This window comes from Copadichromis virginalis, linkage group LG8, assembly GCF_057382275.1.
Source record: "Copadichromis virginalis isolate Kocher_CV1m ecotype Utaka linkage group LG8, C_Virginalis_male_GT1.1, whole genome shotgun sequence".
NCBI lineage: Eukaryota > Metazoa > Chordata > Actinopteri > Cichliformes > Cichlidae > Copadichromis > Copadichromis virginalis.
In genome coordinates, this window is record NC_140625.1 from 11,405,249 (window position 1) to 11,426,891 (window position 21,643).

A 21,643-nucleotide genomic window follows, 5' to 3' on the forward strand; every position below is an offset into this window, starting at 1 on the left:
CAATATAAAATTAATTTGAAAAATGTTAACATTTCAACCAGAAATGTAATATACTTATTATTATGTTTTTACATGGATGTTAGAGCTTCTCTGATCAGATCAGTTTTTATGTAGAAAATAATAAGATAATTTATTAATTGAAGGTATTAAAAAATACCTATATTAATAAACAAAATATTTCAAAATATTTTGGGGATTAGTATTATTATCATTATTGTTATTTTCTTTTTGGGTAGGGATTTCAGATTGAGCTGGGGTGTAAATAGAGAAAAACAAATTGTGTAAGCCACATTAAAGGGTGTAAAAAAAAAAGGGAAACGCTTCAAAGAACAAACCATACAATTTTGGGTTTTTTTCCCCCTTTATATCAACTTTTGATCTGAACATAATCCAATAATTTCCTTTGTCTGATCCATTTTAAAGCAGTTTTACACACATCATAATTGTGCTCACAATTTCTGTGTATATACAGACAGACAAAAATCTATAAATGGTAAATGGCCTGTATTTGTATAACGCTTTACTAGTCCCTAAGGACCCCAAAGTGCTTTACACATCCAGTCATCCACCCATTCACACACACATTCACACACTATAAACCTAGTCTATGTCAGCACTAGACACCACAGACAGTATAATGATAATATCCTTTGCTGAAAGTTCAAAGTTAATCTCTTGGATGAATTCCCACATGTATTCTTAGACTTTTCGTTTAGATTCCACCACACAATACTGTACCTCCTTATTTTGTTTCTGCATTTACATTTTCAAGTAAAATTCCTCTTGGAATTCCTGTCCTCAGATGTCCTTGTACTTCCCAGTTTTAGACACAGACCGTGATGAAATAAGTTTAATGTCTGCTTCCCTCTCCTCTTACAGAGTCCAGAAGTGCAGGTTCAGGTGCTGTGGCTCCAGAACGTGTATCGGCGGCCCTGGGGGCCCTATATGCACGGGGCCATGGGAGGATCTAAGCCCAGACAGGGGCGGATCTGGAGTGGATAGGATGTAGTCAATGCTGAACTTGATCTCTGACTCTGGTTTCCCTTGCTGGGTGGGGTTAGGGATAAGGTGGTTATGTTGGGGACCGGGTCTTGGTCTCTCGGGGTTTAATGGGCAGAGGGTGGATTCGGGCTCAGGACGTCGAGCTGAGGGCGTGTGCTGGTTGCTGTGGCTCTCCAAAGAGTGGAAAGGGCTTTCTCTGGAATCACGGAGGCCAATTTTCATGTTTCTCCGGCGTCTGCGACGGCGAAAGTTGCCGTTTTCAAACAAATCGAGCATGGATTCACAGCCAGTGGCAAAAGTCCAGAAGTTTCCCTTTCCCTTCTCATTGCCCTCAGTCCGAGGAACCTGCGGAAAATAAGACAAAATATGTCCTTATTTACTATAATAATAATAATAATTATTATAATGATAATTGCAAAAGTAATTCTGCTGCTGTAATAGAAGGAACACATCTTCTGTCCTTTATCAGGAAAGTAAAAAATATGTATACGGAAGCTTCTTAATCATGACAACAGAATTGAATAGAACTAAAACCAATGATACAAATAACTGATGATTTCTTTCTTGAAAAAGCCTGATGGAAACTAAAAATCTGTGTGTGAGATGCACCATTTTTAGTTCTCCCTGCACGCTGTGCTGTGGGTCCTTACCTTGATGAAACAGCTGTTGAGAGACAGGTTGTGTCTGATGGAGTTCTGCCAGGCTCTCTGGTTGGATCGGTAGTAGGGGAATCTCCTCATGATGAACTCATAGATGCCGGACAGAGTGACCCGTTGGTCGGGGCTCTGCTGGATAGCCATGGCTATCAGAGCGATGTAGCTGACACACAAACACACACGCAAACTTTCATTAGGTGAAACATAGTAAGACGAAAAGAGGCAATCAAATGGGGAGAAGAAAAAATATTGACAATATTTTGTCAATATGTAAAAAAAAAAAATTCAATATATTCAATATTTTATCTTTGATATTTTATCTTTCATATTTTATCTTTGATTTTGATTTCATTTATTTTACAAAGATCAGAAAGTACATAGATCCTCTACTTGACCCTTTTTAGCAATGATTCTGTTAAAATAACAGTAATTTATATTGGAGAATAATAGTACTGTAAGCACCAATCATAGAAGGCTGTGAGCTCAACAAGACAAAATATAGTTTGTTTTTTCAGCGGTGCTGAAAAATAAATGTAAAAAATCCCCAAAAAAGAAGTCTGGTTTATTTTTCTGAGAAACATTTTGAGTATTATAATGAACTTCACTTTAAAGTTGCAGTTCTAGTTAAATTAAACCAGGTTATCATCAGTTTTGTGTCAGATTCATAGCACTGGGGAAATAAAAACAACAACAAAAAAACACAAGGCATTTTTCTAAGTAGCATTTTGTCTAACGACCTATTATTAAACTGCTTTTCTATGACTTTACATTGTAAAGAGAGACAAAAAGTCCCACTGGAAAACTGAACTGGACCTAAATGTAAAATATGTCTTTTTGTGTGTATGATTGTGTGTATAATGACTAATACACAAAAAATGGGGGAAAAGAAAAAGATTTATTAATAACCCTCCATACCTGTATGCCGGTCTGCACATTTTCTTCTCTTCGTCCGTGCTGGAAGAAGGGTATCCGTCACCATCGTAGTTGAAACAGTTGAAGGGGTAGTGAGAGTTGTCAAACATATCTACACTTTGACAAGTTTGACGTGTAATCCGAGGTGTTTGGCTCCTCTGAGTGTCCTGGCCAAGGCCCAGCAGCAACACCCTGTCCTGCTGCTCTGCTCTGCCACCATGCTCTGCTCAGCCGGCTGACACTCACTCCGAGCCCTGCTGATGATGGCTGCCTCCAGCCCCCCCCCCCTCCCTCTTTCCCTCCCCTCCTGGTCCCAGCTGCTCTCCAGGAACTGCTGCTGATCTCGAAACTCGCAGCCTCCTCTTACGAGGTCTTTGAACCCTTGCGACCCTCCGTTGTAACACCAGTATTTTCGGCAACCTCTTGAAAAGAACGCTTTTCCCCACCTTTCTTGTTTTTATTTTTGGGTCAGGGCCTGTTTCTAAGCCAGTCCCCTACCTCTGATCGCCATTTGTTTACACACTCTGCTTTAAGTGGTGGGTGTAGCACTCAAAATCTATGCAAACTCAGATGTAAATCATGCACCTGACTACACTGCAACAGTGTTGCTACAACACAGAGTAGTAGTTGACTTTTCAGAATAATGACTGGAGACTTGAAAGCACATGAAAGAGAATTATAGCTAAGGAGTTATAATATATACTATCTAAACTATATATTATACAGCAGAATGTTTCTCTGTATCAAAACTTGCACTCTACCTTTACCCCTAACCTCCACTCAGTTGTCCTGCATCTGGACACAGCCAGAGATGATGGATGCCCTGCAGGGTATTAAAATCTTTCAAATTTACACTCCCAGATTTTTCCTTGTAATCTCCAGCCCCATCTGACACAGACAAGCGGCATCTTGCGGCTCATTTTGGAGCAATGATACATATTCTCCATCACTTATTAGCAGACCAGTGTGTAAAATAAAGTTTAAATGTAACTCACTTCCAATCATGTAGGACAAATCGACAGCTCCTGGTTGGGGAACTAGTAAAGTGCAACTTTAGGTTTTCAGGTGAGCTTGGCTGTGTTTACTCCCTCCTGCGCGCTCACGCAGAGCCGCCACGTTACAGTGAGAATAACGTTGCTGTGAGCGAGACTCAGAAGAGACCGTCAGCTGTCACTGCAGCTTGACAAGTCTTGCGACTCGTACACAATCATATAAAATCAGTGCAACCTTCTGCTAAGCTCTTGCTGTGCTGATGCAGTCCACCCAGCCTCTCGCTGTACCCGGAGAGAACATACACAGGACAGACTGCTCCTCTCCCCCCTCCCCACCTTCAGCAGGATTCTGGGTGGTCTGCAGGGCTCGAAGGCCGCCTTCATGTTTTATTTTGCTTCTTTTTATAGCTTAATCTCTCCAAATGTACTTAAAACAGCAAAGCCCAAATCAACAAACAAAATCCTTTGCATCTTTGTTTTCTTTTTCTCTCCGTTAACTCTTTAGGGTGCATGTGTGTGTCCACTCTGGCAGACTTTTTAGCCAACAACGGGAAGTATTGTAGATGCTATCTATAATGTTCTTTAATGGCCATAAATTGTTTCCGTGTCTTTAAAACAGGGAGATGTGTATTCTGAAGGGCTCTTAACGGGGCAATTGGAGCTCTCCTGTGGGGCGACAGAGGCCGGGAAAACAGCCCCAAGGTCCGCCAAGCCTCTGTGTGTGGCCTTTCTGCTGTTGGAGTCACATATAGGTACGCTGGTGCGTACGCACAGACGTTAAAGCAGTGCTTGTGTTTATTTCTGCCGGCTGATCGAGCAGCTGAAAGGTCAAAACCGTGCTTAATTTTCTTGGAAAAAAACGTTGTTCTTTAGTCTTCATCCACAAAAGGATTCACAGTTTTGAAGTGAAGGTAAAAGCAAGATTAACCCTTGACGGTCAGTGTAAGGTGCTGAGCAGCAGATGCCAAGGCGGCACCTTTGTCTCATTAACAAATGTCCTTAAGCAAGTAAAGATATTGCTCTAAAACCTTTTTAATGTCCCCTCGTGTTTTTTTTTTAATTGTATGACTGATTTGAGCTCATTCAGGAGTAGAGCCAAGAAGAAAACGCAGAGCAGTTCAAACATGGCTGTAAACAGGACCGACGGAAGAAAAGGGGCGCAGAGGAGGAGAAGGAGAGGTCACAGTATCAGGCTGGTTTGAACTGAGATCTGATAAGCACCTCGTGGCTCGCTCCCATGACTAGGCTTCCTCTGGCGTCCTGTCTGCGGCCGGCCGCGGTGATTACGGCCCTCAGTAGTTCTCCTCTGGTCACTCTCTGTCCCTCTGATGGTTGTCTCAGATGCAGCTTCCTCCATTCATCACTCTGTCTGCCTCGGTCTGCGTATCTGCGTGTGCGTGCATGCATTTATGTAAACCAACCGAAGAGCCTTTCCGGGGGCTGTTCTGTGAGGAAAGGTTATCAAAACACAACCGTGCACTGGGAACTGTAAACATGGTTATGCACAGATCTGAGGCTGAGGGCCATTTTCTTTTGCACTGCACTGTGCAGCCATCCTCACTGCCACCACCTGACAAATTACACTGGATGATGTGGAGCTCTTCAGTATCACAGGGGTGCCGATTTTCCCCTTTTTAATCTGGCTTTTAACTGTATTTTCAGAAGTATTAGAGCTTGTCTTACTGATGAATACCTGCAAAGCAACAGTTAAACCCCTGTTTTTTCTACAATAGGAAATTCAGTTTTTTACATTGAGTTTACAGTAAAATAAATCTTACACATGTATTTATGTTTTTTACAATTTAAGCTCAAAGAGTCATGTTGATAGATTTCATTCATTAAATAGAGCAGCATTTCTTTTGTGTAGTAAAACTGAGATGCGCTGCTGAAATTGCACCTCTTTTTTTATATTGAGACGTTTCAGGGATGAAATATACAACTACACTTGTTTACACTCACAGAACTGTGTTTTTACTGGTCTGACCCACTTAAGTGTTTGTGGTACTTGATGTAAAATTAGTTTTACATCTCTGATCAAGAGGAACTGCAATTTACCCACTTCTGCCTTGGCTTCAAATAAATTTACTAACTTTCACAGGTCTCGCAAGTTTGGGGAAATGTTTGGGGCATTTTCAGGTAAAGTACCAACCAAGGAACATTTGCACATTTGTAACGAGTTCTGAAGATTTTTAAATGTTGTTGAAGCACATTATGTGTTTCGTGTAACATGAAAAGGAACAGAAATTACTCCCACAAAACCAAAGGATCCACATTAAAGTTGAACGGGCCAAATCTAATCCAATATCCTATCCTAACTATCCTGAGGACTGAAGGTCAGAAGAAAAAGAGAGAGCTCAGAAAGCTGCGAGGCACTGAGACGGATGAGGAGGTTCACTCTTCTTCTCGAGCTGAGTCAAAATGATCTGGCTCACTAAAAAGAGACGGAAGAGTGCTTGCATATGATTTGTTTAATGACATTTCACATTACGTTGCTTGCTTTGCTTTAGAGAATGAAAAAGACACATTGTTACTGTCAGGAAGAAGTGTGTACGGAGGAAAAAAAGACTCAAATTATGCTGATTTTGTTTTATTGCACTTTTACCATGATGCAAAAAAATTCAAGATAAAATCCACAGAAACGATGAGCGGAATAAAAACAAAAAGAAAGGGAAAAAAAAGAAGCATTTTCACTTCAAGGACACCATCTAAGGTTCTCCGTTGATCCACCCATACATCCATACACACTGTACCGCCCTGACACAGGACTATGGAAACTTAATAAAAACCCCTTATGGAACAGATGGAGTCAGCACACATATGTAGACCTCTGTGTCTTATCTATAGCTCGTACCCAGGAGGAGCTTAACCCTTTCTGCTATGAATCCAGACATTCAAGTATTTCTATCATTGCACAGGCACTAGATTTTTCCTAATGTAATATATTAAACTTTCAGCCAGTGACTGAATCATCGACACCAACAGTTAAGCTATGAGCTGCTGGTAATGAATGAAATATACATCCTGAAAAATAATCTCTCCACAACAGCAACATCTGGACATCAAATATATATTACAAAGAAACATTAGTGTCACATTTGGCTTTTGGTACCGTAACTCTAACCGCATGTCTGTTGCGCTGAAGGCAATAAAGTTGGGGGAACAAAAAAAATTGTAAATGCTGTAAACACAGGTGGCGATGTGTGGTGCCTGTAAAATGGGACTGCCAGTACCCGGCAGCTGGCCACCCTTTTCCCACGTGCTCAGGTTGCCCTCTTGTGGACAAATTAAGGAAATTCAGCTTTAAGACAAAGAAAAAAGGAAAAATATGTTACTGATTAGTATTCATTTTGAACAATAAATAATAAATACTCTCTTAAGGACATGTAACATTTATGGGCAATAATTCATGGGCTAATCCAGGAGTAAACCTGTACTCCACTCCAGTCGAATATTTTTCATCGTCCAACTATGAGATGCTGAAACGGCTCAGCAGGAATAAAGTTAAAAAATAAAAATCGCAGCAAATCAATATCATTTTCATAATGACAATAACAGGAAGTCCCCTTCTACCTCTTCCAGCCACCCTGATTGGTTAACCATGACGCTTGCAATATTCAACAGCAGGTAGAAACACATAATTCAGCATGTGAAGAGGAGGGGGCCGGATTCTTTTACGAGTCCCTCGGAATTCACTGAATTCAAAAAAACGGGTCCTGAACCAGAAAGGCGAGAGAAGGCGTCCTTTGCAAGACTTTAGCGGTTTGGTTGGTCGGCGGGGTCGGCTGTGGTGGTACACTAAACTCAGGGTTGGATTTTTCAAAGGAGTCTAGGTGGTGGGTTCGGTTCTGCTAAGCCCCGGATCGGTCCAGAAATCTTCAGCATGTCTCGGGCATCAGTACAGTTACAAGTTATTGCACTGTTCTTTTTTTCAGTGCTATCCAGCAGGCGTCCTCTTCTGCGCAGCCTATTACCTCGGGCAGGTGGGCTTTCCTGTAAGTTCAGCAGAATTTAAGCCCTCGGAGAAATTAAGCACAGATGGAGTTCATCTGCGTTACAGGATTCCAGTTCAGTTTAAAGGTAGACTGGGTTTGGTCCGTCCAGCCTCAAATCTCCAGGTAGTCAGTCCAAGTCCTGCCGCCAAGCGCCCCCCGCGGCAGCTACCTCCTTCTCGGGCCGTTGTGGGCGTGGTCTGTCCCTTGGTATCCCTGGAGGTCGTCCTCCACCACGTAGCTGTATCCCTCCTTTTCGATGCAATCTGACAGCACATTTAGCACCTGGTGACGAGAAAACGCCAAGCTTTTAGTACACGGTGAGCTTTTTTGTAACCACTACGTACTGACTAGCTTTTCCAAGAACAAGAGCACAGTGACACCACTCTCAGACCTCTGTGGTACTGCTGATGACTCGTCAAAGAGCCGAGACTTCCAGTTCGTGATCTCTTATTGTTTATGAATGAAAAGAAACGAGGGAAAATCTGGGATTAAGAATTTGAGACTGCATTTAAGCAAATGTGTTTCTCTTTTGTCCTCCAAACACACTTTCTACTGGTCAATGACTCCCGGAAATCAAAGTCTTCAGTCACTTCTAGCTGCTGAAAAACATTAAGTAATTATCAAATGAATGTGTTTACTGACTGTTTATAGTTTCAATTTATTACATTCAATAGACAATCCCAAGCAAACTGCTTTATGAGTGTGAAGCACTGACCTGGCGCAGTCGTCGGTCCATGGCGTCCAGATGTGGCTGGATGAGGATGGGAGAGAGGCGGTCCCTCACCAGGGACTCTGCCATGAGCACAGACAGCTTGTATTCTTCCTTAGCCAGCAGCTGCAGTCGCAAGTGGGTAGACTTCCTTACCCTGCAGAAAGAGAACAGCCGGGGGAAAAAAGAGTCAGCGCTGCCACACGCTTTACATCTCTGTCTCTGCTCAGCAACACTCACACCAAAATACAACAACACCCCACGTGCACCTTTACTAGCCTCATGCAGATTATAATTTTTAAATAGGTTTTTTTTCCTTCTATATTACACTATCCTTCCAGAACTATCAAAAATGAAGACCTCACCTGCAGCACTGGTTCAGTGGCACCAGGATGGACAGCTCATCATGCGAGTGTTTTCCAAAGCTGGGATGGAAAAGCATAAATAAGTGTGCAAAATGGGATGTGGTTCCAGATTTCTGTGCATCATGTCCACAACACCTGAGCATTCTTTTTTTGTTTCACTTATTTGGTTTAATTTGAATGGCCAGAAAAAATTAAACATAGCCTGTTACGATTTTCCTTAATTTATGTGTATACTGTTGCAATGGTGGATGCTCACATTTCATATACGAGCAAGTTTTAAATATGAAATCAAGTCTTATGAGCCAAAACTTCAACGCGATATAAATTTTTTCAGCTTACGACAGTTTTTTTAAATTACATTTTTTTGTTTTTTATGATGTCATTGAGAGCTGATATCCCTTATTCCTTATCTCAGATATACAGCGCTGTTTGTGGAGCTCCAGAGATGCTAACAGTTAATTATGCAAAGCTGCTCTAGTAGAGTCCAGAACTGAAATCATGGTGTCATAAATTAGTATAAGGACTTTAAACATCCATCCATTTTCTTCTCCTTATTCAGGGCCAGATCGCAGGGGGCCACAGCTTAAGCAACGAAGCTCAGGGCGTCCTCCCGATAGGACATGCCCGATACACCTCACTCTGGGGCAGTCAGGAGACATCATTGTTAGATAGCCAAACCACCTCGACCGGCCTACTGTGAGACCCTCTCAAATGACTGCACAACCTCAAACTAAGCGAGAGTTCAGCTGCCCTTTGGAGCACGCTCATTTATGACGCTTGTATCTGTGATCTCATTATTTCGGTCACTACCCAAAGCTCGTGATCATAGGTGAGGGTAGGAATGTAGATTAACCAATAAACTGACAGCTTTGCTTTTACGCTCTGCTCTCTCTTCACCACGATGCACCAGCGCAGCGTCTGCATCACTGCAGCCAAGCCCTCCTTCATGAACAAGACCCCACGATACTTAAACTCCTCTATTTAGAGCAACAACTCATCCCTGACCCGCAGCGGGCACTCACCCATTCTAAACTAAAGCTGCACTGACTCACCCTCTGCCATTGTCTAGATGGATGATGAAGGTCTCATTTCCAAACTTTTCAAATGTCTCATAATGGTGGCGATCCATGTTTCCTGTTAAGAAAGAGGAAAACAAAAAACAAATCAGCTAGTGGATGTTATGATATATGAGTAATATACCTGCTTATAAGGCTACATACTGTATAAAAGTACAAAAAAATAAAAACCACTGATGGCAGTAGAGTCGTGGATGATAACGTTCGCTCGACTGAACACTAAACAATCCGACTTTTCGGTGTTGGTAGAAAACTGATTCTCGTCTTATGTCAGACACTCACCCATGAGGAAGTCAAAGATGGTCATGTCCATAATGTCCAGCAGTCGTGTGCCGCTGTCATAAGGTGGAGTCTGTTTGACCTCCTCACAGTAGTCTGGGTCCACCTCCCATCTGAAGAAACGTTTAATACTTTTAATTTTTTTGCATCTGATTTGGAAAAATGTCTTTTAAACCCATTTCCCTTTTATGCTATGTACTTTTAGATCTAAGCGTTTTTTTCCTGCGTCGTAATAAGATTGAAATTAATGCTGTATAGCCAGCATTGACCTCTTGCACAGCTCTTACGAATTCATGCTGCTGGTAACTGTCAGTGACTTCAATAAACACCTCCTCATGCAGTGAATCGCTCAGTATTTGCTTCTACTGAACGCGTGCGAATGCAAGAGTGTCTGAACACGGGATCGACGTCTTACTCTGCCTTCTTCCGTTTGTGGTACGAGCGTCTCCATGGGTTCCTCCAGGTCTTGCGTTTGGCAAGGGCCAGATCCGGGAGGAAGGCGGCCAGAGATCCTTCTATCTGGTCAGGTTTACCACACAGAGCGTGCTCAGTGGAGCAGTAGTAGGAACACTCTCCATAGAAGCACACATTGTTGGCTAAAAGTCAGAAAAATAAAAGCAAACACATTCATATACTAATACTCTGATCAGCCACTCAGTGCTAAATACTTAAAGAGTCACTGCACTCTTCTTCTCTTTTTGTCAGTCGGTCCACATATATTTAAAGACCATTTTCCACCCGATTGAAATTACCTGGGGATGCTCGCTGACCTGTATTAATTGCTGAGATTGTCAGTAATTTTAATCCAGTGACAATTTTGCTCGTGTATAATATGTAAAGCTGCATTGCTAATTAACTGTCGTGCTTTGGCACAAGGTAAAGTCCCCTGATAATACTAATCCCATGCAAATGAATATCACAGCAATTCAGGCCAAAAGACTTGCTCTACATTATGATCAAGGAGGTGCTTGATTTTTGCTGTGCTTTTGCATTTTTTGAGGGGGGATGTTAAAAAATCTTTCAAGGTGTTCTTCTGACATCAACAATTCAGATCATCAGCAGACGTTTGGGAAACTGCACATGGACACGAGCGGTTTTTGGAAGAGAAGTTAAAAAAGTCTAGATGTGTACCTGGTGAAATGAAGAAGGTCCTCCAGAGCTTTTTATCTCGTGTAACATCGCGGATCTCTTTTGTCATGTTAGCTAGTCGGCCGGCTACAGGAGGGACACGACGGAAGTCCAAGATCCTACAGGATGGAGACAAATACTCAGGGTCATTTGACTTCAGAGGCAGCCCACCAAAAAAGTATGAAAGCGATGAGTGCACGCGTCCAAACAAAAGATGCATTAACCGTGGTTATTTGGATCTGGACCGTTCGTCAACAGTGTTGGTAGTTGCAGTAATTGCAACAAGACACAGGTCATTATTTTAACCTAATGTTTCACTCTATGCATGGACTATAATAATATAAGCAACAACTGAGTCATAATTGAGTAAAATCTAAAAGCACAAATGTGATTTAGTTAGTTCAACTTTTACTGTCAAACATCAACCTACAGGCCAGAATAGGGCTGCCAAAGGATACCAGATGACCCCTCCCTTCATTGTCCTTTGAAAATCTGCAGTGTATTGAACTTCTATGTGTGAACAGCAGCAACAGGGACCAGCTGTTTGTAATGCAGAAAAGCTTTTTCACACCAAATGGGAGGTGAACTTACAATCCCTCACTTAGAGGAATCACTACTTCATCCGTTATGCCACTGGAGCGAAATACCTGTACTGTCATAGAGAAACCTTATGTGATTGAACCTCACTACCAGAAGGGGGCACTGTGACACAAGTACCAGACAGTTAAGTCACATGCTGGTAAACCTCCCTGTGGTTTTCATGTGGCTGTGGTCCTACATTAAGCTATTTTTTAACTTTAGTGCAGCTTTTTATTGCCTTAATATGCTGAGAGATATAAGTTTCCAGTGCATTCTAATCTATTTCTGGGTTTGTGTTTTTGCATCATTTGACTGGAAACCAGCCCAGATGCGCATTTGAGAAAGGTTTAATATGGCGTGAATGTCTTCCTGCATGTATGCAGCCACCCAACTACAGCACCAGCATGGGCTCTTTAAAAATTGATACCTCTGACAACACCTAATGGCCAAAGCCCGAGGGCAGGGAGACACGAGGAGACAGACTGATTAAATGAAATGAAGGCGCGGGAATGAGAGAAGAGAGATGCAGCGATATGGGAGAACAAGCCCATCATACAAATGATGCCATCAAGTGTGTTGGCGGGTGCAGTGACACAGACACGTGCAGTCTCTTTCCTGCTCTCTGTCAAAGAGACAGAAGGACACAGGATGCGGTGTTGTACGGTGCTGTTTGGCCTGCTGGGCCTGGGCTTGCTGCCATGCTAAAGGGAACAGCTAGTGCTGGCTTCTGCCTCTTTTATCGCTCACACACATTTTCTTCCATCTTCGTCCCCTCTGATAAGCCCAATTCCCACAGTGCCCATTTCAAACTTGCGTTATATTTAGTTTGGGTTTAAGAGAACCTGCTAGAGCCATGAAATGAACAACAGTGGGAATCGCTGCTTCCCATATTCCCAGCTGAGAAAATGTATAAGACCCAAGTGGGTCTCGTGAGATTGGGGCTTATATGGTTTAATATTTTAAGGTCACATTTGGCCTTGTATGACTTTAAATCTGCTGACTACCTAATGCAGCACTTCCCAGTTAAATCCAATCACATTATTAATGATGCCTAAAGCAGTTTAGCCCATATAGGAAAAGTCATTGTCAATGTTGGTGTGTGTATGCGTGTGCGCGGCTGTGCTAGTGATGCTTTAAAAGTGCCTGTGCGTGTGTGTGTGTGTCTGTGGGCCCCCCTGGGAGGCAGTGTAGCCTCAGCCTCTGCACCAGCAGCAGCAGCTGCAGCCCTCTGGACAGGCTCTAATTTAGAACAGACAAAATAAGGAAAAAAATTAAGCGCTGCTTTTGGCAAACCCTGCCTGGCTTATATTTAGAATGGCACAGGGCCTTTCGTGCCTTTGGTTTCCTCTTCTTCCCCTTAACCCACACATATGCTGGAGCATATTTTCATGTGTGTATGTGGAGAGGAGGACCAGATGTGAAGCAGACTGGTGAAGAACGCCACTTCTAATGCAATTCCAGATGAACTGTGTCATTGTGCCTAAAGGAAAAGCAGATTCACCATCACGGCCTTCTATGGCCCTATTGTGTGTAGACGTGTGTGTGTTTGTGTGTAGGTGCGCAAGACCTCGGTATCATCTCGTGTCAGCACAGAGGAGCACCAGGATTCAGACTACAACACAAGCCCTCTGCTCGTAATAGCAAACAGCCACAGTGACGTCAGCACGACTTTAACAGCAACGCACTAAAACTCATTGCTCTCGCTCGTCGATCAGAGGCCCTCGTGAGGATTTCTCTTTTCATTAAAGTCTCTCCAGCAGCCGGGTGGGCCGTAAAGTACTAGCCTGGTAAAGGCAGTGAAGTCAGAGAGCTTGGTTGTTAGTTAAGCAAGGAGGCTGTAGTCATTGTTCAGTCAGATGCTAGCTGCAGGAGTTCAGCATTCATCCGTTATGACTCATGGCCTCTCGGAGCTCACAGCTTCTGCTGGATGGGTCAAACTCGCACAATTCACTGTGTTTGGGTGAAAAAAAAAAAGAGTTTCTGAGGGACAGGAAGCAAATGTGAAAATAAGTGCAGAAGAATATGGAAGGTTTTCATCCACACGGCGTAAAGACTATGTGTTGCTATACTTGGGGTGACTTCAATCGGCTATATTCTTTTTCCTCATTCAAACCTTTAAAAACAGGTAGAATGGCAACATTTTGATCTTTCTATCCTGTGATATTGTAATAACCAGATTATGCTAATCGAGCAATTATGTAAGAGAATTCACGCATTAATTAGCAAGGCTTCGCACGAAATATGGAGAATATTCACACGAGCACACGTGTCTTAAAGCGTTACTGTAAGACACCGGTACACGGATCTGGTGTTCCTCCCAGGCGGTTAATGAGCTGACACGAGGACAGGCAAAAAAGAAATAGCAATCAGGGAGGAACAAAGCCCTGCAGGATGTTGGCCCTCGCGGGTGGAAAAAATACTTGGGAGGTTAGTGTAAATTTAAGAACATGAGCTTTTTTTCTCCCCTCCTTATTAAGTCTGAAGTGTTTGTAGCAACAGGGCTGTTTCTGGGTGTTATGGTGCTCAAGGCCAGACACCCACTGCTGCCCCTGAAGGAAGAGGCCTTTTCACAGCTAATTCTTTAACGTTGTTTCAGTTAAATTGAGCTTTTGCCTTCTGGTTTGTGCCAAGCTGCATCTTTCCTTGTTTTAGCCACGTTCCAAACATGTTGGACCCAGGAAGCTGAATAAAAGTGTATTTTTATTGTGTTTCCTTTTGCTTTTTATAATGTGTTTTAATGAAGACGTTTATACATTTTACAAATAAAAATCTGCAACTCTGAATCCCTCTGCACTTTAATAAAGTTAAAGGCCTTACATTTGCTTTGCATGTCAGAATGAGGTGACTGCCTCATCGACACATGTTTAGGTTCAATCTGAATTCATCAGCTGGGTTATGGAAAAAGAAAAAGATGCCATTGTTTTACATTTTAAAAGTAAATAGGTAAGTTGGAATTTCACTGTTTGAATTGCTTTATGGTTTTATTCACTTTAAAAAAAAACAGATATCTTGCCTGTTTTTTTAAGGTTTTAACTGAAATGACTGGTTGGGCATGTCAATCTAGTGACAGTGATCTGTGCCTGTACAGGCACATAAAATTCAGAATAAAACATTTACATTGAAAAGGTCTATCTTCTCCTTTATGGTGATGTGTAGCTCGCCTGCGGCTGATAATCTTGTCCTTTGCAGCAAGGTACGGAAAAGCTAAAATCTTTTGATCTTCTGCTTTATATGAGGGACTGGTGGTTTTCAAAAAGTCTCAGAGCATTGTGCCAGGCTAGTGTTCACCTACTTGTCCAGATGAAAGGCTGCAATTTCAGCATTGTGTCTTTCAAAGTCAGAAAAATAGAAGAAATCTGGCGGCGTTTCCTGCTCCCGGGTCTGCCTGCAGGAACACAAGAAAGAAAAAAAGCACAGTTAGCTGAGGGGTTACACACACACACACACACACACACACACACACACACACACACACACACACACACACACACACACACACACACACACACACCTTATGCATAACCAGCAACCTGCAGCGATTTGACACTACGCATCAAGCTATGCATGCATTTCACTGTTCTCAATGATTAATTAGCATGGATACAGAAAGAATCGAGCTGCAGGCATGCAAAATGACCAGAATTCAGTGTCACAGTCTTTGACGGGTGCACTGAACATTAACCCATAACGCATTTCCACAGATGTCTCACTCCACAGCAGCCCAGTCAGTGATAATCCGCCCAGGCTTTACACCTGTACAGCTAATACTACAAACACCATTTGTGAGTAATAACATAGGCACAATAAACCAGTGTCCTTGCCTTACAAAAAGACCCTCGTCAGAGTTACCCAGGGTGTTTTGTGGGGCAGCGAGAAGGCGGGGACAACTCAAGGTCAAAGACTTTCTACTGAAGCATCCGCTCCTGTTCTCACCCTGTACCTATTTCTGTCCAGCTCTGATCCTTCCCTCTCTTAAAAAAACTGCATTCCATACACATTCTGCCTTAAAGCTCTTACTGGAGGGAAAAGAGGCTCTTAAAGGCTTAAATCCAAGAGCTGATGGAACATGGGCCAGGATGGAGAAGGACAGGCTGGATGGCTGCGGTAAAAATAAGAGGGGGAACGGGGGTCAAAGGAAGCAGAGGTGAAAAGAATTCCTGAGAAGATGCTGCTTATAGAAAATATGTAAATATATATAAAGAATTCAAAGAGAGCCATGAAACTTTCTTCTTTTATACACTCTGCCTTCTCTTTGGTATTTTTTTTGTTATTGACAACAGTAAATACTTTCCAGGAAGGCAGCTGAGTGTAATGATTTGGACTGCAGCCTCTGCCATTTCTACTTCAGCTAGTTGAGGGAGGATAAGAATGGAAACTATCTTGGCAACTTCTCTTTCTCTCCTTCGCTCTCTATTCCCTCTGGATGGCTCTCTCTGTTTATTTCACTCAAAATCCTCTATCTCACCTCCTCTGCTTCACTGCTCTCCCTCAGAACTGTTTTCTCTAGTTTCGTGTGTGTGTGTGTGTGTGTGTGTGTGCGCGCATTCACGGCTTAATACTTTCTATCTGTCTGCATCTCTCTTTTTCTCTCTCCAGTCCATCCGTCACTCCCTTCCTCAGCTGGCTGGCTGATTGTAGCTCCACAGCTGCGTGGCTGACATATGCACCAGTCATTAACTAACCCAACATGGAGCCCAGAAACACTCTCATCCACTAAACCCTCCCCACACCAATTTCCTCTCCTTCTTTATCTTTCTTGTTCTGTCTTTCTAAAATCTATCGCCATCCTCAATCTCCCCTGCGAACATTTGACAGGCAGCCTCGTGCAGATGGGTGGCCAAGTTTGACTGCAGCAAGCAGAAAAGTTTGAGAGTGAATCCTGCATCAAAACTGCCCAAAATACAAGAATATTGCTTTTTAAAAAGACGTTCGGCTTGTGTTTTCGCATTAGACGACTACGTTCAGCATCTAAAGTTAACATAAGCAGTCAGTTATTCCTCCTTTAACATTCTTCAGTCTTTGCTTCCTCACTCTCTGCCTCTCTTTTACTCTCGGCCTCACTCCCGAGCGGTCATTGAGACTCTGCCAGTAAAGGCCAACCGCTGTCTCTTGATTGTATCGCTCTCTCCTTCTGGATAGCCTCGCTTCAGGGACACAGCTCTCGCTCCACACGAAGGAAAAAAATGAAATGATGAAGGCGGAAAGCAGCGTCTATTTACCCCCAACGCTGCTCAGCAGCTCTGCGACACAAAAAAATATCATTCACGCCGACACATTAAGCAGCTACTTTATCAACAGCGGCGTAAAGTCAGGTGCTGAATCTATTGTTTGCCAAAACGACAGGGGGACCGGCCTCCAATGAATAAATGAATTTTGGAGACTAAAATGTGAAGAGGTAATGTTTACATGCACGCAGTTGGTCAGCAAAGCTTGGCATACAGAAGCAAAGGAAACAGGAAGGAACAACAACCAGTGCAATGCATCCACCTACCAAAAGTAAAGCTCACTAACAAAAACTATCTTTTTATTTACAACTGAACAACATAAAAGCTTTTTAAATGTACTTCAAGCGCTGCCTTGTTGTCCAAGTTCATTAACCAAAGAAAACCTATAACACTGGCACACTTGTAACTCAGTTAAACTGATGGCAAAACCCAAGCATGCATTTTCTATAAGAGGGATTCCAAACACATTGCTCTTTTACAATTTTATATTTCTTTTTGAATTTAAGGGTTTGTTTTGAGAGTTTTATATTATCTGAGGTGAAGCTGATAAATCCTTATTAGCTGTACTGGGCCAACCTGTATTCAAGTGGGTGGAAAACTGACCATTCAAGGCTGGCTGACGTGATAATCACCTGTTTAAAATGTATCAAAGTTTACAGTTATCAGTTAGTTGCATGTTTGCTTTAGGTGACAGGCGGATGCACCTCCACTATATTGAGTCAGTACCAGACCATTCTCACCATGTTTGCGGTGCTGTTTAGTCTTTTTAATGGAATTACACGACAAATGTATCTATCTGTGCATGCAGTTGCCCTAGCAACCTCGTCAAGAAGCCTGTGCTCCAATTTTGGCAAGTAGATATTTATTCATATAATACTAAATGCTGATTAGAAGACGGGTATAGACGCACCTTGCAAACCATATTCTCTTGTCTTGGCCGATATTATCAGCTGATATTACAGAACTGTCGATATATTGGTATCACCAAATATAATTATTTGAAAATGAATATAATTTCATATTTCAGTTTTTAGCAGATAAAGGCAAATGGCTTAATTAAGAATTGAGGTGCGGTATGGGGAAGGCTAAGCAGACTGAAAAAAAGTAACCTGCAACACATTTATTCTTAGCTGCACTGCCACATTATCTTAGTAAGGACTTGTAAATAACCACAAATAACAAGTGTAAGGGAAAAGAAAAAATATATCGGCTGATATATCAGATTTTTCAAATCCCCAAATACCTAGGCTCTAGTTTGGATGTAATCCTCTTTGGCTCCAAAGTTAACAAGATGGCGATGCCCAAAATCATAAACATTTTGAATGTTATGGGCACATTGTGATAAGATGAGAAAGCAGTAGATAAAATACCCCTTTAGAAGGAACGAAAGCTGATCCCCAGCCCTGTTTGGGAGACTGTTGTGTAGTTTAAAACAAAGATAATGTAAAAGAAAAAATACTACAAGGAAACGTGTGTTACTGTAGCCCTAACTTGCCAGTGTTTCATGACTGTGCTGACCATACAGGAGCGTAGTCATGGAGATTTCTTGGAGGATAAGAATGAACAAACATTCTAGTGCGATGATTCATGGCCACTCAGCCTTAAAGAAACTCACTAAAATACTTCACGTAGTCGTGCTACACTCCTCTCCCTGTATAGGGGAAGAAACCACAATAAGGTGCTTTATTCGTGAGTGCTCCACAGACCCAACAATAAAGCTTGTCCAAGGTGCATATGCTTGAATCACTGCTGTTCTCTATGATGGTGCGAATAAGAATATAAGAGCCCAGCAGTATATGTTTATACTTGAGACAAATATCTCTGCCTGTGGCCTGGCTTGATATGTGGCTTCACTGATGCTCTCCTCTCACTGAATGCCAGCCAGGAAGCAGGAAGGCTGGATAATTACCACAGTCCACAACCAATTCAAATGTCAATAAAGTTATTTAGAGCATGTCATTTTGCCCCCCCCTCTGCCCCGCCGCCGAGTGAGAGCGGGAGGAAAAAGGGTAAAGAGAGGAAGAAGTGAAGGAAGGACGCGAAATAAATTGCGACGAAAGGTTAAACAGGCAGATTAGCAGTGATGACACGGAGGACGAGCTACGGTACGTCTCTCAGGTACCTTTGAACTCACAAATACGCAGCTGTTTTGTATTATGTAACATTGTGTTTGAGTCGTGGAACACAAGCACCTGTGTTCTGGAAAATCTGCGCGCGTCCTGATCAAACAAACCATTAAGGGCACGTTACGAGGGAAGCGTTCCATCAAAGCATGGTAGAGGAAACATACATAAATGCATGACCACATAATAAAGTCTATAAATGTTTGAGTACACAGTATGCACTGAGTTCAAAGGAAACTGTGAGGAGGGCAGAGATGTCGGCTGCTCGAAAGCTACTCGCCCTTTTCATTTTGGACTGCCTGCTCGAGCCCAACCTTTAAAATATTTACAAATCCACGGCGGACTCGTGCTGAACGAATCGTAGATATCTACAGCATGCATTTCTTCTCCTCCTCAGCAAGAGAAAAGTAACAGTATATTTAGAACTAGCTGTCTTTCTACACCAAACATCAGCTCCTTTATCATCACAAGCAGGTGAGATGCACTGAGCCGAGCATGCCCACTGTGACCCTGGCCCTGCTGTAAACACATAGTTTACACTGAGTAGCCAGACAGTTTCTTGGCTCTGCTCCGAGGGGCCCCCGGCAGCCACCGGGGCAGCGAAAGTCTATTAGCAAACACACAGCAGTGTGAAAACATAAAGGTGAATGAAAGCGCTGCATCTGGAAAATCTACCTGTGCATACAGGACATAGTTGACCTGTGAAACACCAGCGAGACACAGAGGGGACCAAGGAGAATGGGGGGAAAAGGCGTTTCCATTTGACCTGCTATTGACATCAAGTCACAGTATTTTAATAAGATCTGCAAATAAAAATCTAATCATTAGATTTAATGATCAGTTGAAGCTGAAATAAACACACCGAGTAACCTTGATGTGATACACTATGACTATTTTATTGTACCCTTATGAGAATTTATTCTTCAGTAAATTTCCCTAAGGGTACAATAAAGTATATAGTATCGTATCATATTAGATCTCCTGCCCTGTGTAAAATTATCTCAGACCAGCCACTATTGCAAATTGTCTGAATGGCCACATAAGTGAGCTATTACAGGATTCCCTAAATTTCCCATGGTACAACTCAATACCAGCTCTCTTTTTAAAAGTTCTTCTGCGTGGTTAGTAACACGCAACAACCTCAGGGGTTTAATAATAAAGCCAGCATGAAGGCCCAAAACTGCAGTTCCTTAAATGGCCACTTGAGGCAGGCTGACATTAAAAGCAAGTCAGTCATAGTAGATTCACGTGGTAAAATAGCCATCTTGACAGTAGATATAAACATACAGTTGTCAAAGTTCATGAGAGTACACTAACAAAATTAATGTGTATGGTGTATTCAAAAGGAAAGGGGAAAGCCACATACAACAAACTTGCATCTGAAAAAAAACCACCAGCCTTATGTAACAATATCCTTTGGACAGTTGGGATGAAGCACGGTGGTGCAGGGATTTTAGCTTGTTTTGCTCTGTATACTTAAGTATACAGTGGTCCCTCGCTATGATGCGGTTCACCTTTCGTGGTCTTGCTGTTTCTCAGGTTTGTTTTTTTTGTTTGTTTTTTTACAGCGCATTGTGTTCTGTGTCCTGATTGGCTGTAGACCATTGTCAATCAATCTTGTGCCGTGTCTTCTGTACAGTACAGCATGTGTTCAGCTTGTCACATTTACATAAATCTTCGATTGCTAGCAGTGTGACTCTGAAGTGCTGTACTGTATATTTGTTTTTTCTCCCCAACAAACACAACAATGTCGACGAAACATTTTGCACCGTCAAAGGCAACCACAGGTGCATTTAGTTTCATTCTATAATACAGGGAGTGCAGAATTATTAGGCAAGTTGTATTATTGAGGAATAATTTTATTATTGAACAACCATGTTCTCAATGAACCCAAAAAACTCATTATTATCAAAACTGAATGTTTTTGGAAGTAGTTTTTAGTTTGTTTTTAGTTTTAGCTATTTTAGGGGGATATCTGTGTGTGCAGGTGACTATTACTGTGCATAATTATTAGGCAACTTAACAAAAAACAAATATATACCCATTTCAATTATTTATTTTTACCAGTGAAACCAATATAACATCTCCACATTCACAAATATACATTTCTGACATTCAAAAACAAAACAAAAACAAATCAGCGACCAATATAGCCACCTTTCTTTGCAAGGACACTCAAAAGCCTGCCATCCATGGATTCTGTCAGTGTTTTGATCTGTTCACTATCAACATTGCGTGCAGCAGCAACCACAGCCTCCCAGACACTGTTCAGAGAGGTGTACTGTTTTCCTTCCTTGTAAATCTCACATTTGATGATGGACCACAGGTTCTCAATGGGGTTCAGATCAGGTGAACAAGGAGGCCATGTCATTAGTTTTTCTTCTTTTATACCCTTTCTTGCCAGCCACGCTGTGGAGTACTTGGACGCGTGTGATGGAGCATTGTCCTGCATGAAAATCATGTTTTTCTTGAAGGATGCAGACTTCTTCCTGTACCACTGCTTGAAGAAGGTGTCTTCCAGAAACTGGCAGTAGGACTGGGAGTTGAGCTTGACTCCATCCTCAACCCGAAAAGGCCCCACAAGCTCATCTTTGATGATACCAGC

General features: G+C 42.2%; 2 protein-coding genes across 2 annotated transcripts in view; both read right to left on the reverse strand.

Annotated features, from left to right (window-relative positions):
- Positions 1-327: 327 nt before the first annotated feature.
- On the reverse strand, positions 328-2,830 carry foxl3 (forkhead box L3). The gene is made up of 3 exons (XM_085467207.1): positions 2,574-2,830; positions 1,653-1,821; positions 328-1,347 (listed from the first exon to the last, which is right to left on the reverse strand). The coding sequence occupies exons 1-3, from the start codon at positions 2,678-2,680 to the stop codon at positions 874-876; spliced, it is 750 nt and encodes a 249-aa protein (XP_085323333.1). The 5' UTR covers positions 2,681-2,830; the 3' UTR covers positions 328-873.
- A 3,182-nt stretch (positions 2,831-6,012) lies between these two features.
- The window catches only part of fam20cb (FAM20C golgi associated secretory pathway kinase b), a 63,575-nt gene continuing 47,944 nt past the window's right edge, over positions 6,013-21,643 (reverse strand). Inside the window, exons 4-11 of the mRNA XM_085465770.1 lie at positions 14,983-15,075; positions 11,115-11,230; positions 10,399-10,579; positions 9,987-10,096; positions 9,681-9,762; positions 8,629-8,688; positions 8,270-8,420; positions 6,013-7,836 (exon numbers count right to left, since the gene is read on the reverse strand). Of these exons, the coding sequence (XP_085321896.1) occupies positions 7,720-7,836; positions 8,270-8,420; positions 8,629-8,688; positions 9,681-9,762; positions 9,987-10,096; positions 10,399-10,579; positions 11,115-11,230; positions 14,983-15,075 (910 nt within the window). The 3' untranslated portion in view covers positions 6,013-7,719. The remainder of the gene's footprint in view (positions 7,837-8,269; positions 8,421-8,628; positions 8,689-9,680; positions 9,763-9,986; positions 10,097-10,398; positions 10,580-11,114; positions 11,231-14,982; positions 15,076-21,643) is intronic.

Coding starts and splice junctions, on each gene's coding strand:
- foxl3 (XM_085467207.1), bottom strand. CDS start 2,680: ATGTTTGACAACTCTCACTACCCCTTCAACTGTTTCAACTACGATGGT. Junction 1,822..2,573: donor ATGTGCAGACCGGCATACAG/GTATGGAGGGTT, acceptor TTTGTGTGTCAG/CTACATCGCTCTGATAGCCA. Junction 1,348..1,652: donor TCAACAGCTGTTTCATCAAG/GTAAGGACCCAC, acceptor TATTTTCCGCAG/GTTCCTCGGACTGAGGGCAA.